Genomic DNA, 23067 nt, shown 5'->3' on the forward strand with positions numbered 1-23067 from the left:
TTATTCTCCACTGGGTTGTTCTATGCAACGGCCCTAGTGTTTCTCTCTTGAAGAACTATCTTTAGCTATTTAGAAAGGTTCTAAAGTCTAGTGGAAGTCAATGGAGCATAAGAGACATCCAGACTAATGATTCGATTATAGAACTAGAGAAGCGGATCATGGAGCAGATGAGACATTCTAATACTCAAATTGGAGGAGAAGATTCAGTAAGGAGTCAATTGAAGACTCAATTGGCAAAGATCCGTTACAAAGATACTTTAACTACATTATATTAATTGCCAACTTTCTAAAATCTCTCTACTTAATTTAAACATAAATATATAATTTTTTTTCACTTTTATTTGATCTTATAAAATCCACGATAGTTTAAAATGTTTTATCAAATACTTTATATAGTGATATCATTTTTAATGAATTTGGTTAAAATCACAATAATACTTAATTGATAGTATTTTAGTTAATACACTAATTTGAAATTGATTAAGTAAAAACAATTCTGCAATTTGAAAATTTTAAATATATATTTTGATAAAATCATTTATTATATAAACAAATATAACTAATTAACAAAATTGAATATATTTAAAATGTAATTTGATATGAGTTAAAATATATGAAGTATAAATCTTCTAGTTTAAATATTCAAATTAAATTATATTACAAATATTAAACTACACTAAAAATTATTATATTAATGAGAAACTAAGTGGGCCTCTCACCAATAGATGTAAAAAATATGAAAAGTTTCTAATAGTAAAATGCATTAAAATAATAAAATTATATTGTTGAGAGACTTAATGGATCTCTCATCAATGCACATGTATTGAGAGCATCTCCATCAATAAATTTCAACAATACTTGGGTGAATCCTTTCATTCACCATATTTTTATTTTAACCAATCAGAATTCGACACAATAAAAGAAAAATTAAACTCATTTTAAAATTAAATCTAACCACCCTTCTATAAATTCAAACCAATATATAATCTTGTTTAATTACAAAATCTAAACCCTAATTCTCTTTTGTAAACCCAAACCGACATTTAAACTCGTTTAATTATAAAATCTAAACCCTAATCGTACTTTCTTAACCCAAACCGACATTTAATTTCGTTTAGTTGTAAAATCTAAACCCGTTTATAAATCCAAACCGATATTTAACCTCGTTTAATCATAAAATCTAACCCTAACCATTTCTAATAAACCCAAACCGATACATAATTTCGTTTTAGTGCCAGATTATATTTTAAAATTAAAGAAAATTTTATTATTATTATTAGGTGGCAGATTTTGATTGGATGAAATAAACGGGATGAATAAAAGGGTTCACCCCCAAGAGTGAACCCAAGTATCTAGACTCATCCAAAAGTCTCTCATTATCTTTTGATTTTTACAATTGTAGACTAGATCATCACTCGTACTACAGTACGGGTTGAATTTTATTTATTACAAAATTTATATATTATATATTATAGAATAAAGTTGTGATATATTATAATAGTAAGTTAAAATATATATTTTTTGTCAGTCCCTATATATAATATTAAAATGACTATATTTTTCTTTTTCTATAATACTCAATTATTGATATATTTTTTTAAAGATAGAAAAACAGAAAATAATATTATTTTTAAAAAAATTAATATTGTTTGAACGATGAGTTAATTTATGTTAACAACCGCAAATGAGATTGCATATAATTTAGTTAGATCAAACATCAAAATATCATAAATGAATCGCATCTAAAACGTAGATTATTTTGAATTAATTAAGAAAGTTAGCTATTATTTTGAATAAAATTTAGGAAATTCATTTTTCAATTTCTAACACTTTGGTTGTTGAAATAAAGATTTGTTTGAGGTAATTACGGAAATTACCAATTATTCGCATAATCAAATATGTTATGAACATATAGTTGGTATATAATAATACCAAATTCAACCCGTGCATAGAGTCTATATTTTCATTTTAGAATCCCAATGAAAATATTGTGTGCACAATCTATTATTCTTTATTTCGAAAATTGCTTACAGAATCAAAATTTCAAATATTTAGATGACATGTGTTATAAAGATCATAACTTTCTATCATATAATTCATTACATTTAGCCCGCCCCCTGCTATAAATATTGTAAATATATCTTTTTAGAAAATCAAATTAAAGTATCTATAAATTTTTATAATTTTAATCTATTAAATATTTATGATATTCATTAATATATTAAATTAAACAATTTTTAAATATTCCAAATTAAAATCTTTAAATTTTTTATTGTATTATATAAAATTATTAATTTCAAAAAAATAAATTATATGAAATTAAATATAAATATTCAAACAGTTGTAAGGATCATAACTCATTTCCTTATTTAACCTGCCGCTTATTATAAATATTTGTTTTAAAAAATCAATTAGAGTATTTATAACTTTTTGATCTTGATGATATTCTTTAAAAATATCAAGTAAAACTCATTTTAAATATTGCAAATTAAAATGTTTTAAAAGTTTATTATAGTATATAAAATTATACATTTTAAAATACATCTATAAATGAAATTTAATATAAATATTCATATTCTGACACGTTACTCGGTTAGAATTTTTGTTCAAAAGAAATATATTACTCAAATCTGAAGTTTTGATCCGTTAAATTTTTTTCCTTCATACATTGAACAAATTGTATTCATTTTTAAAAATTCAAATTATGCCATATGCAGAAAAAAATTACTTTTTTTTATTATATAGGTGATATGATGATTTATTTGTTTCATAAAAATAGAATCATATAAATATGAGAGGTGAACTATAATGATTAATAACAAATTAATATGTTAAGTTAGATATCAAATCTTATATGTTCATTTTGATTGGTCATTTAAAAAAAATAATAAGACTATCTACATTGGTTTTTTGTTTACAACACCCACTTTTTTATTTTTAACACTCCACATCATCTTCTCTCTTCCACATCATAATTCAACACCTATATAATTTTTACCCTCTACAATAGTTTTGTTTAATAAAACTAGAAGAAAATCCGGGCTACGCCCGGGTAATACATATACCAGTTTAGTTAAAATTTTGAACAATGTGATGTTATGTTATTTCTAACATTTGAACAAAAGAAATATACTATGATACTATTAATTGTTTAGTATTATCTATCGAATTTTTTTTTGTTCATTGTAGTTTATATTTAGAAATTTTTAAATTAAGTTTTATTTCTTATTACTATCAGTCTACGTAGTATTATTTTAAACTCTATCCTTCTCTTAAATTATTTTCGTATCGATTTTTTTCATTTCTCGTATTATTCATTTTATTCTTTTCAGACTATGCCAGATGGGTTATGCTTTTTTTTTTTTGTTTTCTTTTGTATAGTGTTTGACTACTTTCATTTATTTATAACAGTTTCCCTTGCTTTTGGAAATCAATTTTCTGCACATGTTATTTATTCATTTATGTATCTTACTTACAAACTTTTCAAAAGCTGAAAATTTTTAGAAGAAACCAAAAGTGCAACCACAACGACCATACAATTACAATATATATGGTTGTATTCCAATAACAATAAAAAATCTTCAGTTAATACTAAATTACTAATATAACTTAGACTACATGTAACCGTTAAAGAAGGGAGTTGAGGGGTTAGGCAAGTAGCGAGGGAGTAGACTTTCCATAAAATCAACATTTACGAATGTGCTTAGCAACCCCCATTTTGCTAATCACAAGTACATGTGATCATACTACAATGTAGTAAAATCAGATCACTTGTAACTATATTTTTCCCTGTAGATGACAACTTCCTAGACGAATATAAACATGACCCAAAATCTTAGCAGGCAATTATCATAATTTCATAAGCTTTGTAAGCCATGTCAAACTAAACAATTTAAGGAAACATGTAAAACACCAGAAGAAAGAAAATCACTCTTAGAACAATTTAAAATAAAAATATTGTTTGGAACTAAAACTATAAGAAAACTAAACGACAACAAATTATTCTTAACGACGAACAATGAAATAGCTGAATGAGTGAATTCCATTAATTTCACGAAAATTTGAAACGTGAATGGCTGGGGAGAGGGCTGAATTTTATTTGTTGACATGCTTTGATTTTGGTGACTTGTTGGAGCTTTTTGGTTTGCTTGTATGCTCGGCTTTTATAGGGTAGATTTTTGAAAGAGGTATTGGCTTCGGAGATAATGGCCATTAATTTGTTTAGATGTCAATTGGTGTGAATAAATGGAAGATTGAAGATGACGAAGTGGAAAGGCTGTCAGATTTGATAACGGTGGTGTAGTTGTGTTCTTAGAAAAGTGAATCGATTCAAGGACTTATGTGAGAAACTGTAGTGCCGTAGGATGATTAATTGATTATCATTTATGGCAATTACTATTGCTGATTTTTTTTTTTTTTTTTTAATTTGGACATCTTGGTTTTAGGTTTTTAGATTGGCTAAAGAAAATATTGCGTGTATGGGCCTTTAAAATGAAAACTAGGCCTGGGCAAAATACCCGGAACCGAATACCCGAACCGAAAAACCCGAACAATATCCGAACCGAACCCGAACCCGATTTTTAAAAATACCCGAATGGGTCCTAACCTCCTACCCGAAAAAAACCCGAACCGAACCCGAACCGAATCCAATACCCGAATGTACCCGAATGTACCCGAATACAAATATACACCTATAAATATTAGTTATATTTATATTTATAATACCCGAAATACCTAAAATTACAATCATAAATCCGAATATATTAGGTATTTTAGATATTTTTGGTTATATTTGGGTAAAGAGTAACCATTGTATTTTCGATAAATCGAGTATTTCGGTTAGATTTGGGTATATATGAGTTAAAAACCCGAACCCGACCCGAACCCGAAAATATTTCGGGTATTTTTGGTTATTTTCGGGTATTTTGCTTTTTTTATTAAAATACCCGAACCGACCCGAACCCGAACCGAACCCGAACCAAATTTTTAGAATACCCGAATGGGTCTTGACCCCCTACCCGAATAGACCCGATACCCGAAAAAAAAGAACCGAACCCGAACGGGTACCCGAATGCCCAGGCCTAATGAAAACGTTTTGAGGCTGTCTTAATACCATTTATATTCAATCAGTAAATAGTAAATACATTGATGGTTGTCTTAAAAATAGTTTGCTGATGTGGCACAATCTTAGAGTAGATTTGTGAGCTGATGTGGATGGCCTAAGAGGCCCCAATGAACATCTTTTATTAGTAAGAGATTATAACACTTTACCCTACAATTTTTATTTCATACTACTTTTTATTTTATTTATGTTTAAGTTTTTGTGATTACATATTATTATTATTTTTTTTTTTTTGACATCTTTGTATCGACAAAGCCCGGTGGGGAAGGCGGAGTCAGATGGACTTAACCACTTGACTAAAGGCACATCACCGTGATTACATATTATTAATCACAGTTAATATCAAATTAATCTAAAATAAGTAAAAAAAATTGTTTTTTTTTTAGTTTTTATTTTTTATATCATTTAGTTTATTTTCCAAATTAATAAAAACGAGAAATACATATAGTCGTTAATAAAACACATCCATCGACGAGAAACTTAAAAAAGATAGATTTTTTTGTGTGTCCATATTAAGTGAAACAAGTCTCTATTTATAGAGTATGAAAAATGATGAATTTTGGTATAAAAATATTAAAATAAAATTTAATATTTTGTGACATAATTGATCTTAAATAATTGGGTGGGATAAGAAATATCTAAAATCTCAGCATCCAATAAAAACTATACACATGTTTTATCCAAATATTATCATATAATTAAAAAAATTGATCAATCAATCTGCCACTTGTCACCATGAGACCCAATTCTCTCGTTTCAACACCGTTGAATCTTTATAACTCTGTTAACTCCACCTCATCATTTGTCTTTCATTCAATACATCATTGGAGTGAATCAACAGTTGTAATAATTATTCAACTGTTTAAAAAAGCATCATTGTATCTAGCCTAATAGATTTTCCAATGTAATAACTTACAAAAAAATAAGGTTAGTTCTAAAATGTACTCTCTAAATAATAGTATAGGAAAATAATAGTATAGGATACCCATATAACAAGCCTTGAAGAAGATCTGAAGATGCTCTCATGAACTCAGCTCTTCTCTTTTCGGACACATGTCCCACAATGTTATGGTCTTAGCTCTTCTCTTTGTTTACACATGTCCCACAATTGTCACCTCGGTTGACAATGGTAAGTAAAAAAACTTATCTTTGTCACAACTTGACTTTCGTCTTTTTCGTACATCTTCCACCTTTGTTTGGTACGACATAATTTCCAAAGACGAACAGAAAAATGGCCATACCTATCACTAGATTGATAATTTTAGTTTCTCATACTCTGAGCTCCATAACGAAAAATCTTTCTTCTTAGCATATCTATACACAGTTTTATCTCTTCTTGCAGAAACTATAAAATGTACATCTTTAACTTGGCAAGAAAACTGTACATGCTTGAAATGCTTTCCCCCATCTGTTTTGTAGAGATTCAATACGAATTTCCATCAAAGAAAAATGATGAGATATCCCGAAAACAATTTACATCTACTTATCTTCAAGTGAGTGAGTATATTCCTAGTAACATTGGTTTTGGAGCGGAGCATGCCCACGACAAAACTCTTGTGCTTAAAGCACTGATTTGTAGGAGCCTCCGCGATTACTTCACTAGTAAAAAATGTCTGTCTAGTTCCGTTTGTGAAGTTCGATCAGCTTTGGAGAAAGATGCTCTGGTGAAGCACTGGGACAGGACTTAGCGTCATGTTCTTGACCAGATTCATTGCCTTGATATCCCCATAACTCTTTCGCTATCGCATCCCCTTCCTCTGAAAAATGCAAATCTTATTAGTCTGTATTCAAGTAAAATCTGAAATCATACACAAACAATGGTATGGACTCGAAACCTGGCTTCAATTTTTCAGGATCTGGTAACTCCTGATTTTTGAAAGGATTACTGCATTCAGCTTTACTCGATGATTTCTCAGAGTGTAATGGGATCTGCGAGTATACATTATGCAATTTTTTATGTAACTCTTCCATCTTTCCTGAGATTTCATCAGCCCTGTCCATATCTATGAGAACCTGAAAAGAAACACATCTATCAAGCACCGAGAAGACGCATAAACTGCAGTAGGAACATCAAAGGTTTTGGTTACATTTAATTTACCTGGGCAGGATTTTTGTTGAAAATAGGCGCAAACCTCTGCCGACAATACTCACTAAAAAGCAAAGTGAGAAGAATCAATGGTATAGTGAAACCCGAAGCAACCGTTGATAGCTTTAATCCGAAGAAACCCAAAGCTATAATCTGTGTCAAGATCAGTGAAAAGATTGTTGTGTTGTGGAAAATAGGCCAGTATTGTCCACCGCTTTCGTACTTTGTAATATACACGTTGAGTATCTGCAAATAGAAACAACTCTGGTAAGGCTAAGAAGGTCTATAAAAAGGATTGTCTTTTAAAAATTATATCAAAGATTTCTGACTTAATGCATGAGCCTGGCACTACTACTGTGATCTAAAACATGCAGTTCAGAAAGTAACTAAACTTACACAAATTAGATACAAGTCCATTATGATGCTTTTATAGTGATTAACTGTGATATTATGTAACAGAGATCAGAGAACGTATAGATTGCACACTTACCTGATTTTTGTATATGAGATATGCAAGGAAAAAGTATATCAGCAAAAACGGCAGTATCAGTGGTGCTATGACTGAATTGGTGAAACCCAGGAGCCCAAACAAAAGCAGCCGAGGAATTTCGGTGTGGTATGGGAACCTAAGTGTTTCATATGACTCATCCTCGTTCTTGGTAACAACTTTTGCTACCAGATTCCAGATAAGAGCCATAGGCTGCATTATTTCACAAGCCAAACTGGCCCAACCAGATGTGAAACAATAGGTCATGAAGAAGCCAGCCTGCATACATGGTTAAAGACATATTCAGAATCAATGATACATTTTCATTTTTCCTAATAAATATGAAACACAAGAAGGTGCTTATAAGCTATGGAGGTCATTAAGCAACCAGAAAAGCTCAATCCCAAATGAGACTATACAATGAGTAAAATTCATCCAGTGGGCTTTAATATCTCTGATATATAATAGTTTATCATGGAACGAGGGAAAAGAACAAATTAATAAAGTTCCAGCGCAAGAAAACACTATATCCAATCCGAAAGCTGCAAGATCTTGGCAAAATGTAACCTAGCTAATGTTCAAGAGACTGTAGAAACATGGACAATAAGAAAAACTCAAACTTTTGCTCTGAAATGTAAAAGAACTATGGGTAAATTACCTGTGTTGGCACTGATCTTGCAAGTTGTGCAGGTATGTCTCTGACACTAGAAAAGACATTCAGTTGCCTGATAACAGACCCCGATAAAATATTCACGAAGAACACATTCCAAATGGTAAAATATAAGACTTTGATGCAAGCACTCTTCTTCCTTATACTCCGTGAAATACATCCCTCCAAGGCCGAAAAATACATCATCAATGGTGGAACGGCATAGAAAAATAGAATCAAGATCACACTGGGTAAGTACCCTGTGATGACCTGGCTTATAAACTGCCTGCAAAATGGTTTGAGTGGCTGATTAACTTGAAAGATGATAAAACAAATCAAGAACATAAAATTTTGATTTCTCTGATAGTTTGAAAGATATAGAGAAGGCTCGTGTGTTCTATACTGCACAGGAGTTCCGCCTACTTTTCAATGCCAATTCTAATATCATGTCCAGAAGAAACAAAACCATATATATATATACATGCGTAAGGAACCTGCAGGGTACTCACTTCCTCAAGATGCCTCTTAGAAAAGGAAATGCGTGAGACAGCTGCTCTAGTTGAGTCAGCCCTTGAATGAAGGTCACGGGAATAAGAAACACAAACATGAAAGCAACTGCACCAACAAGGGTTGCTATTTTCCGTATCCAAAGTTGTCGATAAGGAATGTTGAGATTCTTCCAATATACATCGTGAGGTTCTGGAGCTAAGTCTGTCACCCATAGCATAGGATTTGATGATTGTAGAACCTCTGAAACAACAAGAGCATCATAGCGTGTTTTGAAAAACACAAAAGCAGCTGGACGTTCCTGCAAAACGTAGAATTTTTTGTGGCTTTAGTTAACTATCTATATTGTGACCATTTGACATTAAGAACTGCTATTTCAAAACTATAACACAAAAGTGCAAATCCTAATGGACGAGATTGTAGCATATAAGTACACTGGTACTACAGATTATAAATGATGGTTTACAACTGAACAGAGGAAACCAAACTTCACAGTCTCAGAAGTATCGGACAATCGAACTGCCACTTTCATAGTTCAGTTTGTATTCCAGTAAAGGTTAACAAAGTCACTCTTTCAGGATCAGGTGAAAAAAATGCAGTGGATCTTATAAAACACATAACCACATCCGATGCCTAGATCAGGGAAATCAGAAGAATTCCTTACTTGCTCTGTCGTAGTCATAGTCAACTCACCAAGCTCCATTCCTTTCACACTGTCCGCCTCATTAGATAGGATATGAAAAGAATTTGTGGCTGTAGGTCCTCCACAAAAGATGCATGGCTTCAAACTCGGTTTACAATTGATTTCAGGAGAAACGTGTTTTAGAGTCTGGCACATCCTCTCCGCCTCACGCTGAGACAGAAATTTTAATGATCTATAGGTCACACTTATTCTATGACACGGTACAATGAATCTCAATATGTAATCACAAGGACAAACCATCAACACATCATTTACCCAATTTCTAACTACTGTTTTGATTCAACATGCTGACAGATAACCTATAAGAAACTACATACAGGGTTCCTCTAGAAGATCCTTTTATACTCCAAGAATGCGTCTAACCTGTATTCCCTTTTAGCTGATACTCGAACTAAGTATAATTATTATATCTACTGTTCTAAATAATATCATAAATCTCTGCATGTAGTCATCAAACAAATAACCCTTTATAACATCCAAGCAGCAAATGATACTTCAGAACCATGAAGGACTAACTACAAAAGCTATCAACAAAATTGCATACTGAAAGAAGAAGAAGAACACTTAAAGCTGGCAAAATTTCACATCTCACAAAGAGCAATAACAGATTTTTTCTAGAATTTCTAGGTGACAGTTTTAATCTGACAAGTAAACCAAGAGGAAAGGTGGGCTGAATAATAGTTTAGTTTAAACTGACTGGTCCCAGAAGAATACATACCAACAGTCTCTGAATGATACCATTATGGTAGACCATTTGGTGGGACACATAGCTTGATGAATAGTAATTTGTGAAGAATTTGCTCAGTGTGTCGCTGTAAGATTGCTCAGGAGACCATGGAATAGCACGGATAAGAACGGTAAATTGACTTGGCTTTGAGGCACATCCAGTAATATGTCCAAGCCTCATTTTAGCTATGGTCCTATACTCCTACAGTATCAAAAAATGTCAAAAGGTTGGGAAAATAGCTAAAAAGAAGATAAAATGGAGGAATCAAGAGTAAGTATTTTATGTATGCATGAGATAAACTAAGGTACGAGGTCCTCACAAAATAAAGAAGAAGACATGCCGCTGAGGTTATAATGTACAGTGCAAGACAATGAACCCACAGCCTGAGAGCAATACATATAATAAGAGAAAATCAGCACTTTACACTCTCTGTATAGAGTAACATCTTTCAAAGAGACGTAGGTAGAGATAAAAGCAATATCACATTTACCATTTGGAGCCTTCTTTAAGATTTTCGATTGTGAACACTTCGGATGACTCCAAATGGATTTCCTTATGCACCATCGGTTGCCCATAATAATTAACAGGCAGCACAAAGGCAATGCAAATAACAGCAACTATAAAGAAAATACGAATGCTGCAGAAAAAAAAAATTTCCAAAGTAAAACCATTTGTGAGGGTGTTATGAAAACAAGAAGCAGAACAAACAAAAAGCATTTGGGAGAGTTTTTTCGGTAACCTGAAAAGGACCATCCTAAGGAAGACCACAGCATCAAGACCAGCAGCAGCTAATAACTCATCTTCACTAGTTTCCCATGCTTTAACCAGCCAACTTGGAGACGGCACAAACCTCTCATACCAAAACGGATCATAACGTCTAGCCCCACCACAAACAAGCCTTCGGCCAAAATATACACAGTAATTGGATGGTTGTTTCCTAAGTATAGAATAAAGTGATAAAAGCACTATGCATATCGAGATATTAATCCCAGCAGATGTAAGAAGAGCTGATATCTCCATCTCAAATCTTAGTTCAACTCCTTCCTGACTAAAAATCCCAGGAAGAGAAGAACTTCATAAGCGTATTAAGTCGCCTCGTCACAAACAGGGAGATTGGCCAACGAAGCAATGCAGGAGGATCTTAGATTGGCAGGAGAACTATAAAGAACAATCACAAAAAGAAAAAGATAAGAACATTGAAATAACAAAAGTTCTGAAATCCAATGCTCAAAACACTTGGTTATTGCAGTTAGGCTAACGAAACACCGCGAAAGAGACTGATAAACAATGGATCAAACGTGTAAGTTGAATCCAAACTATCTTAACACTAAACCACAACTTTCTTCATTGCAGATACGAAAAACTGGAAACAAGAATCAAATCACAATCAGTAACTAAAACTTGCAGAGGAAGATAAGTTTGTTACATACGACACAAATCCTCAGATTCAATCTCAAGTTATCAATTTCTGTTTTCCCAAATTACGATTCGCGAAATTCAATGGCCTAAACAACAAAGTAGTATTACGATAGATGGAAACGCGAAACCTAGAACAAACCACGAATAAGAAGAATCACATTCCACTAAATCCAGTGAAACAAACACGATTTCGATTCCCAGGAAGAACAACAACAATACATCAATCGATAACAAAACGAGCGAAATCAAATCCAATTCATCAAAAAAATTACAGAAACAACACGAAGTTGTACAACAGAAGCACGAAATCGAAGAGATTTTAAAATATAATCGACATGACTTACAGAGAGAAACACCAAAACTTTGGTTTGACTTCAGAGGATTCGAATGCGAAGAGAACCAGAAGATTCAGAAACCCTAAGAATTCGCAGAGAAGAGAAGAGAAACAAAAAAATAAAATAAATAAAATGAAAATAAGACACCGAATTGCTTTACGATTCCAATTACGCGAAGAGTTCGCATTTCCAGTTCATTCATTCATAACTTATAAGAAAACATGCAACTAATTAAAATTAAATACAAATTTAATTATTTGGTGAAGAATGCCACGTTGTGTGGCCGGTGAAGACTGGAGCGACGATTACGCCACGTGTCAGTTATATAATGGTTGGTACTCCAAGATTTGATACTATGTGAGAGCGACTACTCTATGGTCGAATTTATTATGACCGTTGGATTATGAGATTATGGGTAAGATAGTGACACGTGTGGGTGACGCTTTTTTTCACAACATTCGCTCAAGTGGTAGTTAAAACTGTTATGACTATTGGAAAATTAAAGGAAAGGTGAAGAAGGAATCATGGATTTTGGATTCATGTGTTTCTTGTTGAAAGTGAGATATGCATGAATATGTCATAAAAGTTCAATTTATATATAGTAGAATAGCTTTTTTTTAATTCCATTTCTTAATTAACATACGTAAACTATTTGCGTATTATTATAGTACGTTACAAAAAGAATAAAATAGACTAAAAGGTAGTAGACGTTCGTTTACGTAAACTAGCGACTAGCGACTGCGATTAGCGACTTCTTATATTATTCGTTTCATATTCGCTGCGACTGGTCGCTGCGTTGTTCGTTTGGTAGTCTGAAAGACCCGATTTTTTTCTGGACATATATTTTTAAGTCCGACCTCGCTGTTTCAGGGCTGGCTGGGCCAGTCCGCGCGCTTTGGCCCTAATTGACATGCCTACAATCCAGCCTATACTATTGTCCGAACTTAATGCTATAAAATCCACAGCTTTAAAAACTGGGAAAATCCAATATTAACCCCTAACCCGGTGCTAATGGTTTAACCGGTTGGGTGTCGTCGGATAAATAGAATATTCCTTCTTTCTTTTACACTATATGATTCAGTTTAGAACCCTTCAACTCAAATAGAGAGTTTTGTTTTGGGCCTTTGGGTTCTATCAGATTTTTTTTTTTTTTTTGACAAAAGCTTGATAAGATTCAAATAGGGTTTCCCTTTAATTTTTACAACATCATCTTCTCAAACACAAGCTGCAGACCTTGACGTTCTGTCTCCTCCGACCTAAAAAGTTTGTTTTCTTCTCCAAGAAATTGACATATCTTTTCTGTTTTTCATATTCTTCTTTGTTTCTGTTTTAATCAAATACTATCTACTCAAATATCTACTGTCAAACACTTCAAATATATGACCGTAGAGGTTCAATAGCATTATTATATCTGTTGGGTTTTTTCAAATACAGAGAATTGATTCTCATGTTTGTATGTCAAATAAAGAATCGATTATGTCACATGACTTTCCAATTTTTTTTTTTTTGGTTTTAACAGGATATGATAACGGAACCAGATGAAAACTATGAAGAAGCATCGCAGAAAAAGAAGCTGAATAATCCATCGTTTGTGTCACTTCCTGATGAAATCATCGTCAACTGTTTAGCACGCATCTCGAGATCGTACTACCCGAAACTCTCCCTAGTCTGCAAGTTCTTCGCTCTCTCATTTTATCGAAGACCTCAATGCGACCCGATTTCACCTTAAAACCCAAGAAACATTAGTTCATGTCTTCTTACAGTTTTATGATAGTGATCATCCATCCTTGTTCACTCTCTGGATAAAACCAGGTCAAATCCTAACCAACCAACTCGAGAAGAAGAGGAGGTCTACAAGAGATACTAGGTTGGTAAAAATACCTTCTTCTTGTGTTTCTTATATCCCAATGTACTATGTTGCGGTTGGTTCAGAATGGTACGGACTCGGCCAATGCGATGCTCCGTCTTCCATCATATGGGTACTTAATAAGGATAGTTACGTTTGGCGTGAAGTCTCGAACATGACTGTAGCTCGAGAGAAAGCCCTTGCATGTGCCCTCAATGGGAAATTATATGTAATGGGAGGCTGCACCGCTGATGACACCACAAATTGGGGTGAGGTTTTCGACCCGAAGACTCAAACTTGGGAATCTTTACCTGACCCTGCCCCCAAGCTACGATTTCTTCCAATTAGAAAAATAGAAGCAAACCAAGGAAAGATTTATGTTACAACCAAGATGAAAGACTTTGTTTATGATCCAAAAAAGGGTACATGGAAAGGTTCCCGAAAACCACTCTTTGCGAAGTGTGTGATAGATAATGTATGGTATCGTTGCGATAAACATACGAGCTGCTCGTGGTATGACACAAATCGTCAAGAATGGAGAGTGGTCAGAGGTTTAGCAGTGATGAATACGTACGGTGTTGCTGCTGGTATGACTGAGATAGCTAACTACGGTGGGAAACTCTTACTTTTATGGGACACATATGTGCATCCTAATAATTATCGAAATTACAAGCATATTTGGTGTGCATTGATTGAGCTCAAAAGACCTGGTGGAATTCAAAAGGATGAGGTTTGGGGAAACATTGAGTGGGCTAACAAAGTGTACACGGTTCCCTCGTACGTTTTCATGCGTAGTGTAGTAAATGTGGTCTGATCAAATATAATCATGTTTTTTTGTTTTGACCATTACTTATGAGTTTCTTACTTTTGAACTTTTTGTTTGCTTTTATTGATTTAATGACATTTTTTGCTAGTTTTTTCAATTGAATAAATAGAGGATGAATATTTTGGATGCACATTTTGGAGGCAAAGATGTGATGATATCAAAAGTAAGATTCACTCATTTTTCAGACAAATAATGCCTAAAGTAAGATGAGTGTACCAAGGCTTAGCATTTGGATAGACGTAGGCCTGTTCGATATTCCTTTTAACCCAACTCAAGCCGAAGAAACAAAAGGGACGAGGATCTCTAACGAAGAAGTCTAACTTAACAAATATCCAAATTTAAAAATTTGTATACGGTTTAACTCGGTTTTTTAGGTAAACTGTTTAGTTCACTACAGGAAATTGGAGTATTGATAGCAATACAATATAGCGTTTTAAGCTTTTTTGCTATAATTGACATACCCTTCTGTTTTAGATAGCGTTTACCAAAATAAAAACGCTATATTTGGTTGGTTAAATTTTTATGTTGGGAACGTTTTTACGAACTGTAGTATTCATAGCACTGGTACATTTTAAAACGCTATGCATAGTTGACGGGGAAAAGATAATTTATTTGCCCGCCTAAGTAAAATTTGGGCTCCAAAAATATCTTTACATAAAAAATATTTGTTCTTCGCCAAATAAAATTTAGGTCTAGCTTTCTCTCTCTTTCAGACACCTCTTCGACTTCTTCCTCAACTTAATCTTTTCGTTTATTCATCTATTTCTTCATCTTCTTCACCCCTTATTCTTTATTTCTTGTCCTCTCCCAAATTTTTTTTTTTCAGATCTTTCTTTCTTTTTCCAGATCTCGTTGCTGCTCATGCTCTAACGAGTAACGCCGGAGCTGTATTTCTGGTTCTCCTACGGTTGTGAGGGTCTGAGGGATCTCCTATTACCGTGTCGTTGTCGTGCTTGTCGCCTTTGTCCGCTTCGGCCTCATCACTGTCTCCTAGATCTGTCGCCGTTTACATATCTCATCCAATTAGTCTTTTCTGAATTCTTATTAGTGTTTGAGATTTTGATTTAGGGTTCACCGATTTGTGGTTTCATCCACAAACTCTAATGGGTTTGTTAATTTTTCGTGTTAATTTTTTTTCTAATTCGATTTAGTTGAGCCACGATGATGCTTAGTACGTCTTTGGTTCGATCTTTGAAGGAATTGATGGACTCAGTGATGAAAGGGGGGATAGTTGGGAACAAATACAATTTTCTTCGACGGAGTGTTGGATCTGAGGCTCCTGGACGGTAGAAGGGAGGAATTTGTAAAGGGAGGAATTTGTAACGGTGAGGAATCGAGTTGAGGTGAAATCAGATTCGAGGTTAGGGTTTAATCTTTCTACTTGTTTGGGTGAAATCAGATTCGCTAAGAAGCTAAGTATTGTATCTAACATTGATGTTTTTTCGTTTGATGTGATTCCTAAGTACGTTGGATATTGTTACTCCTGAATAGAAGCCAAAATTTGATGCTATGGTGAGCAAATTGATGAGAAACTCGATTGCCTATGTTTGTTTTCGTTTAAGTTTCTCTTCTATAAGATCTTTCAGGTGAAGTAACTTTAAAAATAGAGTTAGGAGAGGAGAATATGGGGACAGAACAAAGGTACACAAACCAACTTTTCTTGTGAATTCCAATTTCTCCGTACTCTTTGCTCAACTTTTTTTTAATTTATTTTGTCAAATTTTTTTGTGGATTAAACAATTTGTGGTGTTGTGAATGCTATTGTGATGCAGGTTTACATCCATGAGATACAAGAATAAGTCATTGTGATCTTATACAGCATATTAAAAAGTACATGTTCCGTTTGTGGAATTTGTGGTTTGTGTACAATTGTCCATAATAGAAGTACCTCTCGTGGTTGGTAACAACATTACATTATAAAAGAAAGTATGGGAGACTCTGAAGGAGAAGAGAAAGAAAATATAAGATGAAAAGCTAGTGAGGGTCGAGGATAAGAGATGTTGGCTAGCCTTGTAAATTAAAATGGTGTTTAACATTATGTGTCTACAAATTTTGTAATTTAAATTTGGTTTATGAATGGAATTTGTAATACAAGTTTCAATTTTGTCAATATAAATTGAAGCTTTTGGAATTTTAATTTTTTTTTTTAAATTTCAAAATTTAAAATTCAAATCCAGATCATTATGAATAATAACACTGATAACAAAATTAAAGTGTTATAGTATAATATATGATTGCACAGAATAAAAAGCTATATTTGACAAAGACACAATAGCAATACCAAAAAACGCTATGATAGGTCTTTTACCTATTGTCGCGGTCGATGATATAGCGTTTCTAAATACGCTACTCTAGCAATAAATAGCGTTTTCTGGACGTTATGAATTCCTGATTTTCCTGTAGTGGTTTTATCGTTCATTCAAAAAAAAAAAAAGCTAAATCTCATGCCAATGATTTAAAAGAAAAGTAATGGTCATCTTGTCGCGACAAGCTGGTAAACTCCAAGTCTCTAATTTTGATTCCACAAAAAAAAAAAAAAACAGCCTCACTAAGATAACCGACTCCAATCCTTTCTTCAATTCCAATCCCGGTTAAGTATTTAGTAAACCAAACCTGTACAATATCTTTAGATGAAATAGAGAAAAATTAAAAAAATACCCTAATCGTCTTAACCTCTTTACTTTTACAAGACGTCTCTGCCGCTATGACACCACCAATACAGAAGAACAAGCATGAGAATCCATCATTTTTGTCACTTCCTGAAGAAATCATCTTGACCTGTTTAGCCCGCATACCGAGATCGTACTATCCGAAACTCTCCCTAGTCTGCAAGACCTTTCGCTCTCTCATCGTATCAAAAGAGCTCAACGACGCCCGATTTCACCTTAAAACACAAGAAACCGTGTATCAAGTCTGTCTACAGTTTACCGATAATCCTCATCCCTCTTGGTACACCCTCTGGATAAAACCTGGTCAAATCCTAACCAACCAACTCGAGGAGAAGACGAAGTCTAACCATATTATTCGGTTGGTAACTTCTTCTTGTTACTCTTATGTACCATTACGCATAGTTTCCGTTGGTTCAGAAATGTACGGAATCAGCCGATCCAGTGCTCCGTCCTCGAACATGTGGGTGAGTGGGTCCGTAATAAAGAGATTGGGTTATGGCGTAAAGCCCCCAACATGACTGTAGCTCGAGAGAAACCTCATGTAGACGTCCTCAATCAGGGGCGGAGCTACATAGGTGTTAATTGGGTCAGTTGACCCCAATAAAATTTTATATTTTAAACTTTTCCTTATTGATATCAAAGAATAAGTTAGATCAAATGATTAAAATTCCCATAGTTGACCCCATCAACATGTGTTTGCATCCCATTTGATCCCAATAAAAACACAGTCTAGCTCCGCCACTGTCCTCAATGGGAAAATATATGCACTCGGAGGCGGTGCTGATGAATCCGTGAATTGGGGTGAGGTTTTCGACCCAAAGACTCAAACTTGGGAACCTTTACGTGACCCTGGCGCAGAACACTGCTTTTCTTCAATTAGAGAAATACAGGTGTGCGAAGGAAACATTAACGTTATAAGCAATGAGAAGTGGGAATTATGTTTATGATCCAAAAGAAGGTAAATGGGATGTTGCAAGAAAATCATGCATGCAATGTACAATAGATAATATATCGTATTGTTGTGATCAATGCAGCTGCTTTTGGTACGATGAAAATCGTGAGAAATGGACAGTGGTCAGAGGTTTAGCTACGTTGAATAAGAATTATCGTAGTGGTATGATTGAAATAGCTAAATACAAGGGAAAACTCTTAATCCTGTGGGACAAGTTTAATTTGTGCAATCTGGTTCTTGGCAATACAAGGATATTTGGTGTGCCCTGATTTCATTTGAAAGAAGCTAAAATGGTATCGATGAAGTTTGGGGAAACATTGAGTGGGCTAACTTACGGTTCCCAGCTCATACATTTTCTTGTGTGGTCAACGATATGGGAGTTGATAAAATCTAGTCATGTTTTTGTTTCCATGACCAATATTGCCAATGACTTTTTATTTTCTTTTATCCTTTATTGTACTTTTGCTTTTATATTTAAATGAGGTTATGAGCCCCGCGATATTGCGTGAGAACTCATTTTCAACAAAATGTTGTATTGAGATTTTTTTTTTGATTTATGTATTAAACTATTGTGATAATGAATTCACGTATTAGATAAGTTCTACCTAATTTTATGTTATATCGTAAATATTTTCCAAAGATTATTAAAACAATTTATGAATAGGGTATCTACATGAAATGACCACAGAAGACTCTCAAATTAACTGACACAAATAAACACTTTTGGACCAACACTGTATACGGATAATTGACTCTTTTATCCCTATTAATTTTGCATGTTGTGGAAAGGAGGTTTTAGGTAATATATCATTCTTGTGGAATAAATAATTTGTTAGATGGTTTGGATGAAGTTTATTGAGCAAAAGAGGGAAAATGGTATCATTGGCAGCAATGACGATTGTCTCATTTTCCAGGGTTTGATTTTGTTAGATGGGTTACAATTTAATTAGCAACACATACAAAAATGCTAACTTATAAGTTAAATGTGATAACTAATTACCATTATAAAAAATATGCTAATATAAAAATTATCGGTAATAATTAAATTATTAGGGTAAATAAAGAGGTTACTATATAAGTTGGTTGATACCAATCATATAATCAATGATTTACATGATAAATTTGAGCATACGTTGTAGAAGTTACATTTTTTTGGTGCTTACGTTGTAGAAGTTACATGTTAATATAGATATTATCCATATATCGAATATTTTACCATGTTCATACAAATATTATTCAAATATTTAATATGTTAGCACGTTATCATTCTATATTAACATATAATTTATAACTTATCGCGATACTAAATTATTTAGCATGTGTCATCCGCGTATTATCGTGTCGAAATGAACAGTGTCGCCTCCATATGAACTTTTTTTAAGCAGTGGCATTTTTGTAATTAATCCAAAAATAAGGATATTTTTAGTTTACATTTTCTTTCTCTTTCCTACTTAACTAAATTTCAAATCAACATGTATATAAATCTAATTTTTCGGTCAATTGTGGTTTTAAATTAATATAGCCCTTTATGGATACGTACAAATGTAAGAAAAAAGAATTATGATTAAAAACACGATCTTTTGAAATATTTTTTATCAAGGTAAAAAAAAAATTATTAGTTAAAAATACATAAAGAAGAGTTATAATAAAAAGATGAGACAGTCCAACAAAATTTCTAGGAAAGTGATAAAATTAAATTCCATAAATATTTTGTTAAATCGGTAATTCTAAAATAAATCAATCTTAAATAATATTTGTTTACTAAATTTTTAAATACTTGCAAACAATTAATATGTATAAGCGAATCATGTTTTTTTAGCAAATCAACAATAAATAAGGTTGGAAATACATAAGTAAAATAAGTGCGACTCTCTCAAACATTCTCTTAATTTTTTTAAATGGTTTAACAATTAAAATAAAATTTCTAAAAATTTCTAAATATTAATTTACATTATAAATATTAGTTTATAAATAAATTAATATCACTATAAATTAATAGAAAAAGGGAGACTCACAAAAATGCCCCTTTTTCAATACCCCTTTTCAAAAATACTCCATTTGGCTGTCCATTTTTAAAAATACCCTTTTTATGTACAAAATGACTAAATTACTCTTCTTTTAATAAAAAATATCACAAATATATAAGGATATATATAAAAATTAGGTCCACAAAATACAAAATATTTTTTGGCGGGAAAAGTGATCCCGCAATTTTCCCGCCAAAACACTTGTAAAAACCTTTAAAATACCTTGTAAAATTTTCCCGTAAAATTTTTTCTCGCCAAAAAATTTTTTTTGCGGGAAAAGTGATTCCGCAATTTTTTTGGCAAATTTTTTTTGGCGAAAAAAATTTACAAGGTATTTTAAAGGTTTTACAGAGTATATACAGTAAAACTTTTATAAATTAATAATGTTAGGACCATGATTTTTTTATGAGAAATTGTTAAAAATACTCTTTTTTCAATATCCTTTTTCAAAAAAGCAGTCTTGCTATTACTGAGGAAAAATTAAACTTGAAGGAGAGCCATTACATACAAACTGAAACAAGAAATTGTGAACCCTCCTTCTTACATAGAGTCTTTCACTTAAATCAAACCGGCCTCAGTAAGATAACCGACTCCAATCGTCTGTTTAATTCCAATTCCGGTTTAGTATTTAGTAAACCAAACCTGTACGATTTCTTTAAATGAAACAGAAAAATACCCTAATCGTGTATTTTAACCTTACGTTCTCTGCCGCTATGGATCCATCGCAGACAAAGAAGGACACGTCTCCATTGTTTTTGTCACTTCCTGATGATATCATCTTGACCTGTTTAGCCCGCATATCGAGATCATACTACCCGAAACTCGTCCTAGTCTGCAAGAAATTTCGTTCTCTCATCGTCTCAAAAGAGCTCATCGATGCACGAATTCATCTTGACACACATGAAACCGTATTTCAAATCCGTTTACAGCTTACCAAGAATCATTTTCCCTCTTGGTACACCCTCTGGATTAAACCTGGTCAAATCCTAACCAACCAACTCGAAGAGAAGAAGACGACGTCAAACAAAAATATTCGGTTGGTAAAAATACCTTCTTGTTATTCTTATGTACCATCTCGCATCCGTTGGCCTGGTTCAGAAATGTATGGAATCAGCCTATCCAGTACTCCGTCCTCCATCATGGAGTTCCAAAACAAAGAGACTGGGTTATGGTGTAAAGCCCCCGACATGCGTGTAGCTCGAGAGAAAGCTATTGCAGGCGTCCTTGATGGCAAAATATACGTAATGGGCGGTGCCGGGGCTGACGAATCCGTCAACTGGGGTGAGGTTTTCGACCCAAAGACTCAAACTTGGGAATCTTTACATGACCCTGGGGCTGAGCACCGGTTTTCTTCAATTAGAAAAATAGGTATGATAGAAGGAGAAATTTACGTTCTAAGCAATGAGGAGTGGGATTCTGTTTATGATCCAAAAGAAGGTAAATGGGATGTTACAAGAAGAACATTTGTACACTGTATAATAGATGATGTATGGTATTATTATGGTCAAGAGAGCTGCTTATGGTATGATACAAATAGTGACCAATGGAGAATGGTCAGAGGTTTAGCTACGTTTAATGAAAATTGTGGTTACCGTATGATTGACATAGCTAACTACAATGGGAAACTTCTAATCTTATGGGACAACAAGCATGATTCATTTCTATTAAAGGATATTTGGTGTGCCGTGATTACACTTGAAAGACGCAATGGTAATGATGAAGTTTGGGGAAATGTTGAGTGGGCTAGTATTGTACTTACGGTTCCCAGGTCATATGTTTTCTTCTGTGGTCGAGGATTTGAGAGTTGATCAAATCTATTCATGTTTTTGTTTCCATGATCAATATTGCCAATGGCTTTTTATTTTCCTTTCCTTTATCCTTTAGTGTACTATTGCTTTTATATTTAAGTTAAACTATTGTCAACTTTAACGAGAAATACATCCAGCTAGAAAATAACAAGTTTTAGACTTACTTGTAACTACTAAATGAGTTTTAGGCTGGCATTACACATTTCACCATCTCCCAACGGCCGGCTTCTTTAGATCGTAAAAATTCATTATTCCGTGACTAGCTGTCTAGGTGTCCATTGTCCATTGAAAAGGAATGAACAAAAACACAATCGATCATGTAGAATTAGATATCGAACTGACTTGGTTTTATTGATCGACTAGACAATTCCTTATATACACGCTAGTTCTAAGTTTCGTAGGGTACATATGGCCCAAATATACAAAACTCGTATCCCTAATACTCTCCTTGGAGTGTGAAGATCCCAAACGCCTAACTTGGACATAAGAAACCGAGATTGAAAACGGCCAAAGGCCTTTGTTATAATGTCGTACGAAGATGATGCTTTGAAATAGTGTCATCGCAAAATGTGATTGTTGTCAAACACTAGCAGCTCTGTGTTTGCAGGTAATTGCAGGAGAACCAATATGCCCATAATCACTTAAATCAAACCGGCTTCAGTGAGATAATAGACCACAATCCTCTGGTTCTATTCCAATTATGGTTTTACTCTTTAGTAAACCTACTCTGTACGATTTCTCGGATTAAAAAACAGAGAACAACTTGAACACTCGTTTTGAAAAATCACCTAATCTTGTTTTAGCCTTTTACAAAGCGTGTATGCCGCTATGAATCAATCATCGCGGGAGAAGCAGAAGAAATCCATCGTTTTTGTCACTTCCTCGTGAAATAGTCTTGAACTGT

The 23067-nt window shown here is 33.5% G+C and overlaps 2 protein-coding genes, 1 long non-coding RNA gene and 1 pseudogene across 4 annotated transcripts; 3 read left to right on the top strand and 1 right to left on the bottom strand.

The window, feature by feature from the left end:
• Nucleotides 1-6374: 6374 nt before the first annotated feature.
• On the bottom strand, nt 6375-12230 carry LOC9322752 (CSC1-like protein RXW8). The gene is made up of 12 exons (XM_002888163.2): nt 12045-12230; nt 11021-11439; nt 10772-10918; nt 10601-10664; nt 10273-10482; nt 9516-9704; nt 8854-9152; nt 8354-8630; nt 7699-7974; nt 7221-7454; nt 6958-7135; nt 6375-6879 (listed from the first exon to the last, which is right to left on the bottom strand). Exons 2-12 carry the CDS (start codon nt 11299-11301, stop codon nt 6740-6742), a joined length of 2295 nt encoding a protein of 764 aa, XP_002888209.1. The 5' UTR covers nt 11302-11439; nt 12045-12230; the 3' UTR covers nt 6375-6739.
• Nucleotides 12231-12954: 724 nt separating this feature from the next.
• Nucleotides 12955-15076, top strand: LOC9324273 (annotated as a pseudogene).
• A 295-nt stretch (nt 15077-15371) lies between these two features.
• On the top strand, nt 15372-16840 carry LOC110231121. Of its 2 annotated transcripts, XR_002334219.1 has the most exons (3): nt 15374-15814; nt 15905-16348; nt 16480-16840. It is a non-coding gene; the product is annotated as an uncharacterized LOC110231121 (long non-coding RNA). The 2 variants fall into 2 exon arrangements; XR_002334218.1 differs by having other exon boundaries at nt 15372-16348.
• Nucleotides 16841-21038: 4198 nt separating this feature from the next.
• Nucleotides 21039-22345, top strand: LOC9322754 (putative F-box/kelch-repeat protein At5g28160). Its single transcript, XM_002886642.2, has one exon. The coding sequence runs from the start codon at nt 21069-21071 to the stop codon at nt 22161-22163; it is 1095 nt and encodes a 364-aa protein (XP_002886688.1). The 5' UTR covers nt 21039-21068; the 3' UTR covers nt 22164-22345.
• The last annotated feature ends 722 nt before the right edge of the window (nt 22346-23067 follow it).

This window comes from Arabidopsis lyrata, assembly GCF_000004255.2.
Source record: "Arabidopsis lyrata subsp. lyrata unplaced genomic scaffold ARALYscaffold_2, whole genome shotgun sequence".
NCBI classification, from domain to species: Eukaryota; Viridiplantae; Streptophyta; class Magnoliopsida; order Brassicales; family Brassicaceae; genus Arabidopsis; species Arabidopsis lyrata.

What these genes read in the sequence shown, in the direction of transcription:
- LOC9322752 (XM_002888163.2), bottom strand. Translation starts at nt 11,301, where the DNA reads ATGGAGATATCAGCTCTTCTTACATCTGCTGGGATTAATATCTCGATA. An exon ending in GTATCATTCAGAGACTGTTG is followed by an intron (nt 9,705 to 10,272) that starts GTATGTATTCTT and finishes TTTCTGTCTCAG; the next exon opens with CGTGAGGCGGAGAGGATGTG. An exon ending in CAAGATCAGTGCCAACACAG is followed by an intron (nt 7,975 to 8,353) that starts GTAATTTACCCA and finishes CCATGTATGCAG; the next exon opens with GCTGGCTTCTTCATGACCTA.
- LOC9322754 (XM_002886642.2), top strand. Translation starts at nt 21,069, where the DNA reads ATGGATCCATCGCAGACAAAGAAGGACACGTCTCCATTGTTTTTGTCA.